This window comes from Lethenteron reissneri, chromosome 55, assembly GCF_015708825.2.
Source record: "Lethenteron reissneri isolate LAM-NWPU_2019-01 chromosome 55, ASM1570882v1, whole genome shotgun sequence".
Classification (NCBI taxonomy): Eukaryota; Metazoa; Chordata; class Hyperoartia; order Petromyzontiformes; family Petromyzontidae; genus Lethenteron; species Lethenteron reissneri.
The window spans coordinates 4,369,437-4,384,520 of NC_083833.1; the positions used below are offsets into that span (position 1 = coordinate 4,369,437).

The following is a 15,084-nucleotide window of genomic DNA, read 5'->3' on the forward strand; positions in this document are numbered from 1 at the left end:
AACGCGGATCGATCCATCGATTCCACAACCCGCTGCGTCCATTCCCTCCGCCCCCGATTCGCGAAGTAAATCACGCAATCGATTCCCCCATGCAAGTTAACGGTAGAACAAGGGAATCGACGACTAATAGATTATAAACTGCGGATCGATACATCCGCTACGCGGTGACAACATTAACGACGAGTCGGGCAGTCGCTCCTCCGTATGTGGGGGGCCGTGCTCGCATCATTAGCCGGCGTTCGCATTTTAACTATTGCTTGTTACGATTTTATCTGAGGTAAACTTTTTGCCTTTTGTTGAAGACGACTTCAGTTGAAGCAACTAAAAGTCGCCTTGCGGTCAGTGCCGTTGCATGTTCAAGGCGTATTATTACTCCTATAACACACACACACGCGCTCGTTGCTTATAACTTAATATCTTACGCATTTTATTTGTTTGTTAAGGCCACTGTTACTGATTTAACGTATTGAGTTTTCGTTCATTTGTGATTTTGCCTTTGCACCACAGCCAATGATGGTTTCAATCAGTCGTGTGTTGAATGCACGTGTGTGGGTTATAATGCTTACACTATATAAACTGTTATTCTTGCATTAAGCGTGCGATTATAATCTCTCATTAAATACGTAAACTTATTTTTGTTAGTTTTTTCTACGGTATAATTTACTATTCGATGTTTTTGTTGATTTTTTGTGCAGTAATTTTATTTAAAATGAAAACATTAAATACAAACACAGTGTACCACTGATTACCCAGGCTAATCTTGCAAATTAGACTTGGTCTATTTTCAATTGTGATAAAAAAAAAATAAGAATAGGGTTTACCCTTTCCGGCAATAAAACAGTTATTATTTGTATTCTTGGTTCTTTCGGTAAAGTCACGTAGAAGAGAAATATTTCAATAATAAAAATATAAAACAATAAAAATTCTCACGACGTTTCGACTGAAACACAAGCAATCATCATCAGGTGTGACATCCACAGCAAGAAAATTTGAGAAAAGTGGCGGTAAATTTTCTTGCTGTGGATTTCACACCTGATGATGATTGCTTGTGTTGCAGTCGAAACGTCGTGAGAATTTTTATTGTTTTATATTTTTGTTATTTTATTATTTCCCTTATACGTGACTTTACCGAAAGAACCAATAATATGAATCCCTGCAGTCACGAAAGCTTTAAATCAAAAGTTATTATTTGGTTCTTTCGGTAAAGATACAGGCGTCTGATGACGACCGCTTGCGATCAAAACGTGTTTTTTATATTTTTTATTTTATTTTCTATCTACGTGACTTTACCGAAAGAACCAAAGAATAGGTGTTAAGATGTTCAAACACCAAATAGAAACCTTTTGCAAGGAACCATGTCTGCATTAGCCCTCACGTACTTGTTGTGAACATGCAAACAATAATATTTGACATTGGTTACACAACGTGAGTGTAAATTAATGCAGCATATTACCCTGAATAAATACACGTCATTCTTTTGTAATGACAGGGTGACACCTGCTGGTCGGAAAGGGAATCACGGGTACGAGCACGGTTAAGTTCCAACCAATCAGAGAAGGTGTATCTGGGGCACAGGTAACAGGTGGGGTTAGCCGAGATTCTTCCGGAATCTGCTGGAAGGTTCCACGAGGGGGCGTAGCCGGAGGCGGGGCCCAGCCACGCCTGGGGGGATATAAGGGGGAGCGGACCCGGGGCTCGTGTGTGGGGTCCTGGGTCCTGGCTGCATCGCTGCTCGCCGACATCTCTGTCATCTGGCAACGTGGAAGATCTCCTGCGTGGTTTCCATCGCCGTCATCGTCACGCCGCCAGCCAGCGGCGTGGCCGAGTGAGGGCGATGGGACCACGCCGAGTGATCGGCTGTGTGTGTAGCCACAAGAGGTGTTAATACCTAGAGTTATTCTCGGTGTGAGGAAGAACAAGTATTGGCCTGTGTTGTGCCCAGTGAGTAATAATGAAGAAGTACCCTCTACACGACGTGTCGCAGAAGTCGCGCATTATACTTTTACACAACCGTCATAATGACTTGAATGCCCATAACTATTCTATTCTTACCTATGACAATGTGTCCAGAGGCTAAATGCCAATGTTGAGGTCTGCTGGCCACGAGGCAAATGCTTCTTCAGGAGAGGGTTCGTGTAGTTTTGCTATTCGTGCGTTGACGGCACGGAGACTACAGTGGTTAATTACACGGACCATGGTTTGGGTTGCAGGGACACAATTGCATACCCGTCAACCCCTTATCGGTGCCTACCTTATTACAGACCAATTCAGACCTTTGGTCACCCCGTGTCCTTATAAATATCAACGTTCATCCTACAAAGTCCAATCGCAGGGGAGTAACACAAACAAATAGACAAAACACATTTTTTTACCCGTATTGAAACGGCTGTATGCCGTATGGACCTGAAAACTCAATTTCCCTGGACAGGAATATGGGTAAACCGTATGGGTTGACAAGTATGTAATTGCACTACTGTGGTGGCTTGTATTTTAATTTTCCACTTAAGAGATGTTGCACCTTGGCCTTTTGATGTTCTGATGATGCGGTTGATAGTTCCACCACCAGTGTCTTCGAGTAGGAATGTCAAAGCCAGGCAGAGGTGCGATGTTTGGGTCTCGAATGAGGAAGTGTTTATTCTGGACGGCTACGACCGACGCAGACGGTGTGCAACACTTACAATGGGTCCATAGCTTCAGGAAGTTGCACTCATAGGGAGCATTCTACCAGGAAGCCACGGGCTTGGCGTGCTGGAAAGTCAGTCCATTAGGAGATCAGAGAACAGTAGCAGGGGAAACTGAATGTTGGCATTGGAAACTAAATATATCAATATTGGGTAAGGAATATTGGCATGGGAGACAATTGAGGGAGAAATTAAAGGTGGTGCTGGGCCACGGAAGAGGTTAGATAGCTAAACTGGACATGAAGATGTGTCGGGAGGCTGAAGGAACGGAAAGAAAACAGTGCGGAACCCGCAGGCTGCGAGTGAGAGCGCGAGAAGTGGGGGGGGAGGGGGGCTGGACCGGGAGGGATGGTCCCACCAGCGCTGCAAGGGACTGGGTAATCATGGGGAGGTGAGTGTCGGAACGCGGGCCCTGTCGAGGAATCGAATGCGGTGGAGGGGTGTAAGCATGAGAGAGTGACAACGGGTAGGGACATGGTGAACAACGGGGTTGATTCGAGTAGTGAGCGCGCACATTATTGACACGTTCCACACATTGCATGTAAACACACATCATTGGTGAACATTTGTGATTTGTAACAGGATACACGTGTGAATAAATAAAATACAGAGGTGGAACATGCTGACTGGAACTCGATCATGACAACGGAATGGCATTTATTCACTTTGCTTACTGACCATATTATTTTTCACGTTAGTGTGACGGGGGCAGGACTGCGCCCCACTCGCGCAACTGCCAAGATTGCCGGTGCAGGAAGGAAGCGAGGGCCCGCGTGGGACCCTGGCGGCAGGCCTTTGAAGCAACTCTGCGTCTCCATGCTGCTGTTGCCCTCTCCGCCCGGCTCGCAACGCGAGCCCGGACCCACGTGCCCACCAGCGTCGTCTACCTGCCCTCCACAACCCAGCGGAAGTCGTGGCGACGGCGGTGGCATAATCACCAGGGCAAGGAGTGCCGAGTGCAAGAAAAAGCTTAAGGACAAGAGTAACCATGCGTGCAAGGCTTCTGGAGACAAATTCATCACTGCAGAGGGTAGTGACCGCACCGCAGTTTAATGGGCTGTAGGTAGCAGAGTCAAGCTGGTGAAGTAATTTTGGCAATTGCTTTTGATGCCACACTGCACCAGGCTGTCCTATGCGTATGGTAATCATCTCAGCTGTGCACAGTTGATGCCTGACCAAACAAGGTCTGCTGGGACAGTCATTTGTAACCTTGGTGATCTCGTCAAGGAACATAAACAATCACACAAACTCCAGTCATCCTTGCAGCGGCTTTTGGCTAGCCATCGAACAAAGGCGGTCACTGCGTCGCACGCTTTGAGATGCGCTTCTGCGGCCATATGGAATACTCTACCTTCGATTTTATAAATCCACTGGAGCTATGCACTTTTAAATCTAGATTGAAAACTCATTTCTTTAGAACTGCTTTTTGTGTTTAGTTTGTTGTCCTTCCCCCGCACCTCCAATTAGCTTGGTTGGCTATGTCCGGTGGGAAATAAATTCAACATATTTCCATTGCATGCCTCAGTAACCTTCCCTCCTGCATCCTGCATGTGTGCCCTACCTAGCAGAGCTTCCTCTTCATGATATGTCTACTGCACTTTGCTGTTACATTCGATGCAAAAATTCGAAGTTGCTTACTCTATTCAGAAATTAAATTGCTGACCTCCGCTGTACGCACCTGCATTCAAAGGGACAGATACCACTTGAGGAATTATGCATAACTTCAGTCTCTAGGGCATAGCAATTGCGCGTAATGTTAATCTATTTTATATTTTTCTGGACTGAGGCAGTATTAACGACAAGTGCGTTAGTGTTTTTTTTGCGTGTGTGCCACTGCCAATGCAGTCCTATATTTTATAGGATGATTGGTTACCAAGGGGAAATGAAAGACCTAAGACCAGATTATGGATACTGTTTGTGCAGGTTTTGCAGGTCTTGTGTCTACTGTGCAGTGGATGGGGGATCTGGCAGAGGTTAGCGTTGGTGAGGTGTGTGGTGGCATCAGCGGCTTTGGCCACGTTGACATCTTGGGGTAGTTGCTAATAATTGTCTTGTGTTGCGTGTGACATCTGGCGGGCCCGCAGAGGTCCAATGCAAGTGGAATCAGCACGGAAGCAACCTCAACATCCGGCTCGTAAGCAGCGGAGCCGTGAGGCTGAAGGACGTGAACGTGATCCTGTCCAATAGAGATTGTTCCGTTGCGTTTCCAGGTACCGCGCCACTCGCTCTTACAATGATTATGGGGCCGGCAATGTGGTATTAGATCACGTAATGATATTACCCAATTTGTGTTGTTATAACCCTCCACCATTTGACACAACTTACCGGTAAGCTGAAACAATAAAATTTTGATTATTAAATACTTGTACATGTCACAATTGAATTTATTTGCCTGTGCTGGATGGTGGAGGGACCTTAATGACACAAATTTGGCCAGATCATGACAAGGCATAACCCAAATATTATAATGAATGATACAATTAAATGTCCTCTCTATTGCCAGTGACGAGTTTGCTTTGTTGACCCGGCAGGAGGATTCGTGTGGAGGTGTACGTTTTACGGGGAGATCGAGGCTTCGTGCAGCAAGGTGCAGTGTCGGGAGCGAGATCGACAGCTCATCCTAAACTTGCAGAAGAAACGCGAACATGAGGATTGGCCTACCCTGTTCGTGAGTATTGCGCTCGCAAAAATGTGGACCTACAGGACTCACAATTTTGCTCATAATCATCAACATTAAGAGACAGAAAGTGGAATCTATGCAGGTTAATTACATCCTTTTTGCATCGCGTGCTTTCAAATGCGCTTCTGCAGCTGTCTGGAACACCTGATTTTAGGAAGCTACTGGAGCTATGCGCTTTTAAATCTAAAAAGAAAATACATTTATTTAGAATAGTTTTTTGTGTTTAGTTGTCCTTCCCCGAACACCTCCGATTAGCATGCTTGGCTTCATACGGTGTGAAAGAAGTTCAACATACATGCATACACACATCGTTAAGACTGTTTAGAATTTAAGTGGGCTTCGGCTGGACATGTCTCCTAGAAGTGACGATGGCTGATGGTTGGAGTTGTAGTTGAGGAATGGAACTCACCTGAGAGAATGTCCACCTAGGCTAGGGGTCGGCATCAAAATAACAAGAAGAGCTATATTTTTTTCTAAATTCGGTAAAAAAAACCCCTCAATATTTAAAGAGCACGTGACTATACGAGACGGTGGGTCCTTAATAAATAACGTCACAGAAGCAGTCCCTAAAGAGACGCCATGCAGCTCCGGAGCCGCAGGTGTAACCACCCCTGGTCAGGGCGATGGAGTGATGGTATCAGCTTGCGTGTAGTTGCTATGTAGAATGGTACATTGCAGGATCGTGAGAGATGATGGTCGACATGATATCCCCTTTACCTTGTTTTAACTTGCCCTATGATGCATTACATGTTGGTGGCAGAAGGGTTTTGATGCTTTGTTCATAATGCGTGTAGTTTTTGTTGTTGTTGCCGACATGTTTATTTCGACAACAAACATACAACCTTTCTATTTGTGGTCCCTTCAAGCGACATTCCCTGCTCAACATTCAATATGACTTTTCTGATTTGCTTGTGCTCTAGTTCCATTCCCGGGCATGGCTAACATAAGTTACGGATGATATCTGAACCAGTCCTGGGCCCTTGCCTTCACCAACTCGCACCGACTAACGTGAATTATGTCCGAACAACTCTTAAAGACCGACACGGCATTGGGAAGCCTTCACGGCATTGGGAGGCGGTGGATTGATGAAGGACTGTGAATTATTACCTGTCCGCAGCCGAACAACGATGCAGGAGATCCAAAGAGTTCGGCCGACCTGGCATTTGACGCCTCCAGTGCACGGCAGTCCTGTCTCGAGGGTCCTGGCAACCTCTTAATGGAACAGGCTGCCAGTTGGAGGGAGGCAGGACATGTGGAGAAAAACCTAAAGCCCGGGAGGACTGCAGACAGCCTCGCAGCCAAATGGCCAAGCACCACTGAGCGGGACAAGCTGCCAGCCGACGAACAATCGGTGACTCGCACCTATCTGCACAATTATAATAGTACCTAGAGCCGGGACAAGCTGTTTATAGTATTCCCTCGTTATTTACGAAACTTGATATCTGCGATTTTGGCTATCCGCGAAAATCGCATCTGGAACTCTACACGACTGCATCGAGAGAGAGAAAGAAATTACGTGATGAAGTGATGAGAGAGAATGTGATGCGCGAAAGTGATGAGAGATAAAGTAATGAGAGAAATTATACTGTTCATGTATTTAATAGCTTATTTATGTATTTATCCAAGGTAAGTCATTTCGAGGCCAACATTTGCAAAATTCGCCATTCGCAAGCATCTCCAGAACATAGCCGTCGCGAATAACAAAGGAGGACTGTATTATTCGTCAACTACCTTTCTGTGGTTGATTACTCGGTCGTCCCTACACCCTGCCTCTCAAAGGCACGAAACCCCCCACAAACCACGCCCAGCGTGACGCGGCTGATGATAATGCAGGTAACATCACTAAGTCGTGTTCATCACCTACCGTACAGTGGCACACCTGTGAACAGAGGTGACGCTTTCGTTTTTTCAAACTTTATTGATTTGTGCACTCGGAATAGTCGAGTAATTCCAACCGATAATTGATAGAGTAATTGATTAATAATTGTGGAGCCGGTCTCATCATGATTTCCTGCCCAAGCCCACGTTCTTTTATCAACAGAATGATGTCCTTTACCTGGGTATGTTCTCTAATCTGCATATTCCTCTTTATGTATGTCATTGTAATTTTGAAATATATTAATATAATTTTCGCACCTCCGATTAGCACAGTTGGCTATGTACGGTGTGAAAGAAGTGAAACATACAACATATGAAACATTCTTTCGAAGCAATGTCTCTGTTGCCCTGCAATGCAACTATAACGTGATGGTTTTGAAACACAATCCCATCCGCCCTTGTTGCTACAGATTGCGGGGAAGGTGTTGACTGTACAGACGACAATACAGGACAGAAACAAGATGTGTCTCGTTGGAAACTACCAGCTATCCCCTGTGCACATCAAGGGAGCATTGAAGGCGGATATTTCTAAAAAGCATGTTGACGAAGGTGTGTATCGCTTATAGTCTGATAAATGTAATAAACCCTGTAACAATAGGAAACAATAATAATTTAGTGCATGTTGCTAATGTGAACACACTTGTTTTTAAACCAAACCTTAAATGTGAATGCAACTGAAAGTTTGGGCCACAGACTCACCAGCAGTGTGTTCCGTTCTCTCTTCGTGCGTGCGCGCGTGTGTCCTCCTGCCACGTGGAGCAGCGGGCACGCCCGGGGGCTGTGTGAGTGTTTGCAGCATTAACAAGAACTGGTACAAGAAGAGCGCGGAGGTGATCGTGGTGAACGTTTACCTGAAGCAGGTGCAGCTCGATAGGTTTCGCGTCATGTTCTCGCCCCATCACCTGACGGTGGTGTTTCAGACACGGTGAGCTGCCTGCTGGCTTGATGTGCGTCTCCCGATACGATTCTTGCTGACGCGCCCCGACTGGACGTCTGTGAAAAAGAACTTCGGAGCTCATCGGATTCTTCCAGCCCAAATAAAGATTCTGATTTCCGAGCGCGACGTGGCTCTTGCTAGAATGTACACTGCAGTGCTCCGAAGGTAGGGTTGATGGATCACGTGGAGATCATAATCTGCTGTCAACAGGGCTTAATTTCTCACGTGGTATATTCCAGATCGCTGCTGGGTTGGATTGGTGTAGGGATTATCAGTGTAAGGTACTACCACGAGAGCACAATGTTTTGCCCTTCTATATTAATCTAACATTGTACCCAATACAGTATTGCTGTAATCCACTGAACGGGCTGAGAACAAAATAAGGCGAGATGGATGTACCTTGCCAAAATAATTGCTGGAGAAAGCATTCCAGACTGTTCCGGCTGAAATTAGACACTGGCGGTCAAAACTCCTAAACCCAGTGCGCTACAAAGGTGGTAGCAGAACAAATAGCTTCTGGATGGGGGTGGCACATGCCTGTAATCGAGCATTTTGAAGGTGAGGGTGGGTGTATCATTTTGATATGTGAAATTTTCAAAATCACTGGGCTGCAAGGTAGGTCCATGAGATGGCAAGACCTCCTGAGCCTTGTATTTTTGTTTGCTTGGGTTTTTTTTTCAAGGTACTCCCAATTTTCCTCAATTCCAAAACACTCGTTAAAAAGGAACTGCCAAAGTCGCAGACTCTCCTTGATAAATAAGGGACATTTACCTCTTAAAATCTCAGTTCTGGTGTCCCTACACGATTCACTGACGTAACGACCTCATGACCTGATAATTGGTGGCAGGCGCAATGCGCAACAATTCAAAATATGAACGATGGTGCAGGCTGACTTGGACATGACCTTGCCAAGTGAAGGCGAGTTTGTCGCTTGTTGCAGGGCTTTATGGTTCGAGGCCAATGGTCATCCTCGTGAATGCCGCCTGTGTATTAACCATACATTACACGCTGTCTACTTCGCATTGGGCCGCTAAAGATCCCTTGACATTCGAAGAAGAGGAGGCCCATCGGTGCTGGAATCACGTTCCAAATTTGTATAGATTACCTGGGCATAATTAAATGGGTCAAACCAAATGGCAACGTCACCCCCGTGCTGTGTGAAACGTGGCACATTCATCACGGCCTTGTGCTGTAGGAATTTTTATTTAAACTAATTGCTGAGCACAGGACCGATAGGCCAAATGTCAAACGGCTCGCGACAAAACAGCACTTATCAAAGTTGCAATAGATAAAGAGTGCACATGTCACTTTAACGTAGCCAGGTTACAAGAGATGGTGGAAAGGAAAAGTGTGAATTCTAATGAATTGATTTGATTTATTGGGCCACTGCTCTTGTGTACATTACCTGTGATTTCTGTTTTCCGATAGAGATGAGAGGTTTCTCAAGCAGCATGAAAACGCCACACCAGAGAGCCGCTTCCAGTGGACACTGGAACTTTTGTAAGAACCACCTCTTGGGCAGAAATTTTGCCGAAATGCACCTTAATTTTTGTGCCTTTGTGTTGTTCACCTTCGATACATCCAACCGAGAACGCAGCTTGCGAGTTTCTCGCAATTGGCGTTGAGCACAAATGCATTTCCTGTAGAAAAGGGAGAGTGCCTGCTGACAATTATTACATTTGTCTTATTATATTTGCTCAATCATCCTAACCTGTCAGTTGTTTCAGCACTAGCTACAATGGCTGCATGGTAATATTGTATTGTATTGTACAGCCCACTTGTCAGTCCGCTGCTGGTTGAGGGCCTCCGCATGTTATGTGGGCAGTGGAGGTTATTTGGCCGTATTTCACGTGACCAGATTCTTTATGGCGGTCAGTGGGGCTGCCTTGTGACTCAGGGTACTGCTGCTTGCGAGTCGTTTTTGTTCCACACCAGCTTCAGGTCCTTGCTTCGAGCGTCCAGCAGGAAGGCTGGGTTATTCTGGGCACCGTGTTGGGTTGGTGAAGATAACTAACAATGGATTTTGTTGGTGACCATGTATCCTATGGTAATGGAGCTGCAAATCAGTTACGGATTAATTCAGCCACCGAGCTTCATTAATGCTTTACTCTTCCTTTCAGGCACGTGATTGATCCTGAGCAGAGCTCCTATACCCTCCGGACTAGTTACCTAGAGATCAGCTTACGGAAGAAGGATGGCCAGCGCTGGAAGCCAACAGACGAGCCCTTCTGCAAAAGTAAGCATATACTACTGTTATAATGGTTGTTTACCCAAGGAAGCGGCTGAATATTAAGCCTCAGGATGGTTTTTTTTCAGGAGGGACCTGCTAAGTTTCACCGTAGGTGGTGACGATTTCTGTGTATTTTCCATTCAGTAATTTTTCAAATATGGAAAATTTGGACCACGACGCTGGCACACTATCCATTAACATCTACTGTAAAGCAGACGGCGTGTAAATTATAGCTAGTACACGCTGTAGTATTAACCACGGTGGCCTAGCATATTCAATCCATGAACCTTTCCAAAATCGGCGAACGCGCTACCGCCGGACCGCATCACCGCCAACAATCCAGTTCCTCGTCAGCCACACCGGGCTTGGCTTGGCACAGCTCCCCTCTGGGTTCATCTCAGAGGTCGCAATCGGGTACCCGATACCCGTACCCTACCCGATACCCGGCTACCCGTACCCGGCTGGGTACGGGTAGCCGTTTGCGACCCTGGTGCGGCCGGGTACGGGTACGGGTAGGCCGTGAGTCACTCATTTCGGGTAGGGTACGGGTAGGGAACGGGAACCCGTACCCGGCCGGGTACGGGTAGCCGTTTGCGACCCTGGTGCGGCCGGGTACGGGTACGGGTAGGCCGTGAGTCACTCATTTCGGGTAGGGTACGGGTAGGGAACGGGAACCTGTACCCGGCCGGGTACGGGTACCCATTTGCAACCCTGGTGCGGCCGGGTACGGGTACGGGTAAGGAATCAAAACCCGTTTGCGACCTTTGGTTCACCTTCGGTCGTGCGGTGGAAAGGAGGGTGGTACGTGTGTCGTGTTGTCGTTGCGTTTACTTCAGCACCCGAAAAGCCCGTGCGGGAGGCACTGCCGCCGCGTAGCCCCGCGGAGGCAAGGAAGGCGACGCCTGCGTTGGGGGCGGCTGCTGGGCCCGTCCGTGGCTCCGCCACACACCACGTTCTCGCCGACCTCCCCGAGCGTTGCACCTCGCAGTCATCGGAATCCGCCACCGCATGCACGGTGAGACCTTGCCAGCCCCTATTGGATATAACCCTTTACCCCCACTCCCCAAAAAGTACATTAGTTAGTGTTGTCACTGTGCACATGTGTGCCTCCTATTAGCCCGGTTGGCTGCGTACGGTGCGAAAGACGTTAAACGTACATACATGTGTGCGTGTACAGCCCACTTGTCAATCCACCTGTGGATGAGGTCCTCTCCATGCCGTGCAGCTCATGGTGGGGCTATTTGACCATTCTTCACGCTGATTAGTGCGAGTTGGTGAAGGTGGACAGCATAGGTGGGGATGCATAGAAGCACAGTACAATAAATACCAGATTACATGTATTATAACGTACATTCATTTGAAAAAAGCAATCAGTTGGTCAGACTATGTTACTCCAAATGTAAACAAGTATGAGAATAATTTCCATTCTAAGACCTCGAGTTGTGACCTATTAATTAAAAACGTTACCCTTCCGATGCTTCTGTTGCTAGTGCTGCTGGTGCTGCTGCTACTGGTGCTACTACCAGTGCTGCCGCTAGTGTTGCTTGTGCTGCTCTTGGTGCTGGTGCTAGTGCAGATAGTGCTGGTACTGAGAATACTGCTCGAGCTAGTGCTGGTGCTGTTGCTGGTGCTGCTGCTACTAGTGCTATTGCTGGTGCTACTGCCAGTGCTGCCACTAGTGTTGCTTTTGCTGCTCTTGTGCTGATGCTACTGCTGGTGGTGCCTGTGCATTGCTAGTGCTGGTGCTGAGAATACTGCTGCTGCTGGTGCTACTGCTGGTACAACTGCTCGTGCTACTTGTGGCGCCGCTGCTGGTGCCACTGCTAATGTTGACGCCGCTGCTTGTGCTGCTACCGAAGCCCATGCATGACACTGGTGCTGCCGTTATCGCGTCTGCTGCCGCTCCTGACGAGGTGTTGCGTGCGCCACCAGGCTAAGCCCATGTGCAAGGTTCCGCCCATCATGGCGAGCAGCAGGGGGGAGGGGGAGGAGGCGGAGCAGGTGTGTGTGCCGGGCTTCACGGGGCTCATCAACCTGGGCAACACGTGCTTCATGAACAGCGTGATCCAGGCGCTGTCCAACACGCGCGAGCTGCGCGACTACCTGCACGGTGGGGGCCGCGCTGATTGCATCTTGCACACGTGTCGTAAAAAGTCTGTTGAGGCCATGGTTGGGGGGGGGGGGCTACATCTTTGTCGTACCCTCTGTGGGGAGTGTTAGCATAATGCAGTGTTCTTCGTTAATTTTCAGAGGTCGGCCACTTCGCTGATAAGACATCATCAGTGTGAAGGCCGTTGGTGTTTGACAGCACGATGATGAGGGTGTCTTCACATTTGTTTTTTGTTGGGGGCCGTACGTCAGGGGCCGAACTAAAGGCCGCCAGGGGCCGCTTGCAGCCCGCGGGCCTTGCAATTAAGAACACTGACGTAGCGGCTACTGAGCTGCGCTACGAACTCAACAACCCGAGTTAGAATCACGCTCACAGCCAACATCGGTGACGATTATCTGAATCAGTCCTGGGCCTTCCCTGGGTCGACTCAATCATAAATGAGTCGCTGGTGTGGTGTGTAAACATTGCCACTTGTTAAACAAAGGTGGCCGAGCTTGGTGCTGGCCACACCACCCCGCTAGTGTGCCACGTTAGCCTTCATAGGTGCTCTCTAATAGCGAACACTTGATGGGGGATCTTTTGTCACGCTCTCAGTTTGCCACTGCGCTTGCTATCTGAGCACTTGTCAAACATTGCTGGATGTTTTCTGTACGTACAGTATTATTTCAGTAGCACTCTACCTGCCATGACAACTTGGAATTTCCATTGCTGGACTATCCACCCCGACCCTATAACACGTGTAAGGCATGGTGGTTGCCCATCCAATCATTATCCAGGCTTAAAACTGCTTAGCTTCCAATATCTGACAAGATCAGGTGCATCCTGGGTGATTTAGTGATAGGCTTGACTTGCATAAAGGCAGTGTTGATAACAAACTTGGCAATTTTTTTGTTACAATTGATTATTCGTATTAATTTAATTATTCTTGCTGCTTTAATCATTGATGTTTTGCCCTCGCCAGCAGACTCGGCATTTAAGGCCGATATAAATTACTCCAACGTCCTGGGAACGGGGGGACGGTTGGCTGTCAGCTTGGCAATCATTCTTCAAACCCTTTGGAAAGGGACCCACTATGCATTCTCTCCGTCCAAGCTCAAGGTGAGCATTCCCCTACCAATCTCTGGACTGCCTTGAGGTGGGACATTGGCATGTCCCTTAGCTTCACTCATAATCCAGTTCAGTGCAACTTGGAGTACTGGACTTTCATTGGTAAGACCACTGTTGTCTTCTAGCTTAGGTGGTGTGCTGAACATATCTTTTTTCGAGCTTTCGCCATGCACTACTGTGGACATCTTCAATCAAGCATATTCAACTCCTGAAGATGCCAACAGTAGTTCACGGATCAAGCTTAAAAGAAGAAATGCTCAACATGTGGCCTTACCCGAAAGACCAATCCTGGATTATGAGTGGCTGCAAAAACCTGCCTGCTACATTCCCATTGGGAAGGATGCAAATTTATATCCCTATTGGCGTTTGACTCAGTCTTATCATCCCTTTGAGATCACAACAAGTTTTGCCTCAAAAATCAACAGACGATTGATTCGTAGACAGGCTGAGTACTGCCATGGGAATGTGGATTATTTTTGCACTAACTTCAAGGTCCCTAATGGAGAGGACTGTCACCCATTGGGTAGCTTAGGGAGATGCTTTGGCCGAGGCTTAAATCGTTTGTTGTGTTCCCGTGCCTCGGGTCGGTATGTGTGTGCTTGCCTCACAGGAGATTGTGTCGAATAAAGCCAGCCAGTTCTCTGGCTTCTCACAGCACGACGCCCAGGAGTTTCTGGCCTTCCTGCTGGACGGTCTGCACGAGGACCTGAACCTGGCGGCAAACTCTCCGACTCCCCAGCAGTACCCAGAGCCACACGGCAGCCTCTCCGACCAGGTGCCAACGCCTTCTCATAATGTATGGGTCACGCTCGGTGAAGGCAATGGTGCAGGGCTGCGATTGCTTGCTCTCGTCACCGCTGGTGGAAGGGCCTTCTCTAGAGGAAGTTCCAGAGAGGCCCTCTAGAGGGAGTGTTTATGGCCTACACTTCTTACAGGAAGAGGTGGGAGTAACCACACTTTACCCCACCACACGCGACCTGCCGATCCACTAACTCATGGTGGTATCCATTTACACTGCCTGGTGGACAGAGGCGGGGCGATTGCAGACACTTGCACCTTTTTTTACTGCATTGCCTTGGAGCATTCTGGGTAAGTGTAAAATATTGGTCTGAGAAGCCAATTGGTGAATGGACGAGAGCATGTTCGTATGTATGTTAATTTTGTTTATATTTGCCTCTACCCATAATGCTCCACAGCAACGCGGAGAGATTCAAGTGGATTATTCATCTTGTGATGTGTTACCAATAACACGGTCCGATTAAACTTGGAGAAAAAGACCCAAGAAAAGGTGTTCTTGTGTAATGACAAAAATGACGTCCCATTATACTGTAAAAATGTTAAATGTTGAGCACATTTGTACATTTTGGCCAAAAAGGATTTCAAAAATGCCCCTAAAAGTTCATGCATTGGGCCCCATGAGAAAGCCATTGTGGGTGGAATGAAAGTGACCTGGCACCAGTT

At 47.5% G+C, this 15,084-nt stretch overlaps 1 protein-coding gene across 2 annotated transcripts in view; it reads left to right on the top strand.

Annotated features, from left to right (window-relative positions):
• Positions 1-166: 166 nt before the first annotated feature.
• Positions 167-15,084, top strand: part of LOC133356667 (ubiquitin carboxyl-terminal hydrolase 19-like) — a 32,515-nt gene continuing 17,597 nt past the window's right edge. The window contains exons 1-13 of one of the 2 annotated variants that reach the window (XM_061574306.1): positions 167-338; positions 3,380-3,711; positions 4,766-4,891; positions 5,213-5,349; positions 6,479-6,712; positions 7,650-7,788; positions 8,002-8,164; positions 9,605-9,676; positions 10,297-10,412; positions 11,243-11,421; positions 12,339-12,516; positions 13,481-13,614; positions 14,234-14,398. In XM_061574306.1, the coding sequence (XP_061430290.1) occupies positions 3,498-3,711; positions 4,766-4,891; positions 5,213-5,349; positions 6,479-6,712; positions 7,650-7,788; positions 8,002-8,164; positions 9,605-9,676; positions 10,297-10,412; positions 11,243-11,421; positions 12,339-12,516; positions 13,481-13,614; positions 14,234-14,398 (1,857 nt within the window). In that variant the 5' untranslated portion in view covers positions 167-338; positions 3,380-3,497. The remainder of the gene's footprint in view (positions 339-3,379; positions 3,712-4,765; positions 4,892-5,212; positions 5,350-6,478; positions 6,713-7,649; positions 7,789-8,001; positions 8,165-9,604; positions 9,677-10,296; positions 10,413-11,242; positions 11,422-12,338; positions 12,517-13,480; positions 13,615-14,233; positions 14,399-15,084) is intronic. The other variant, XM_061574307.1, reaches the window with a different exon arrangement.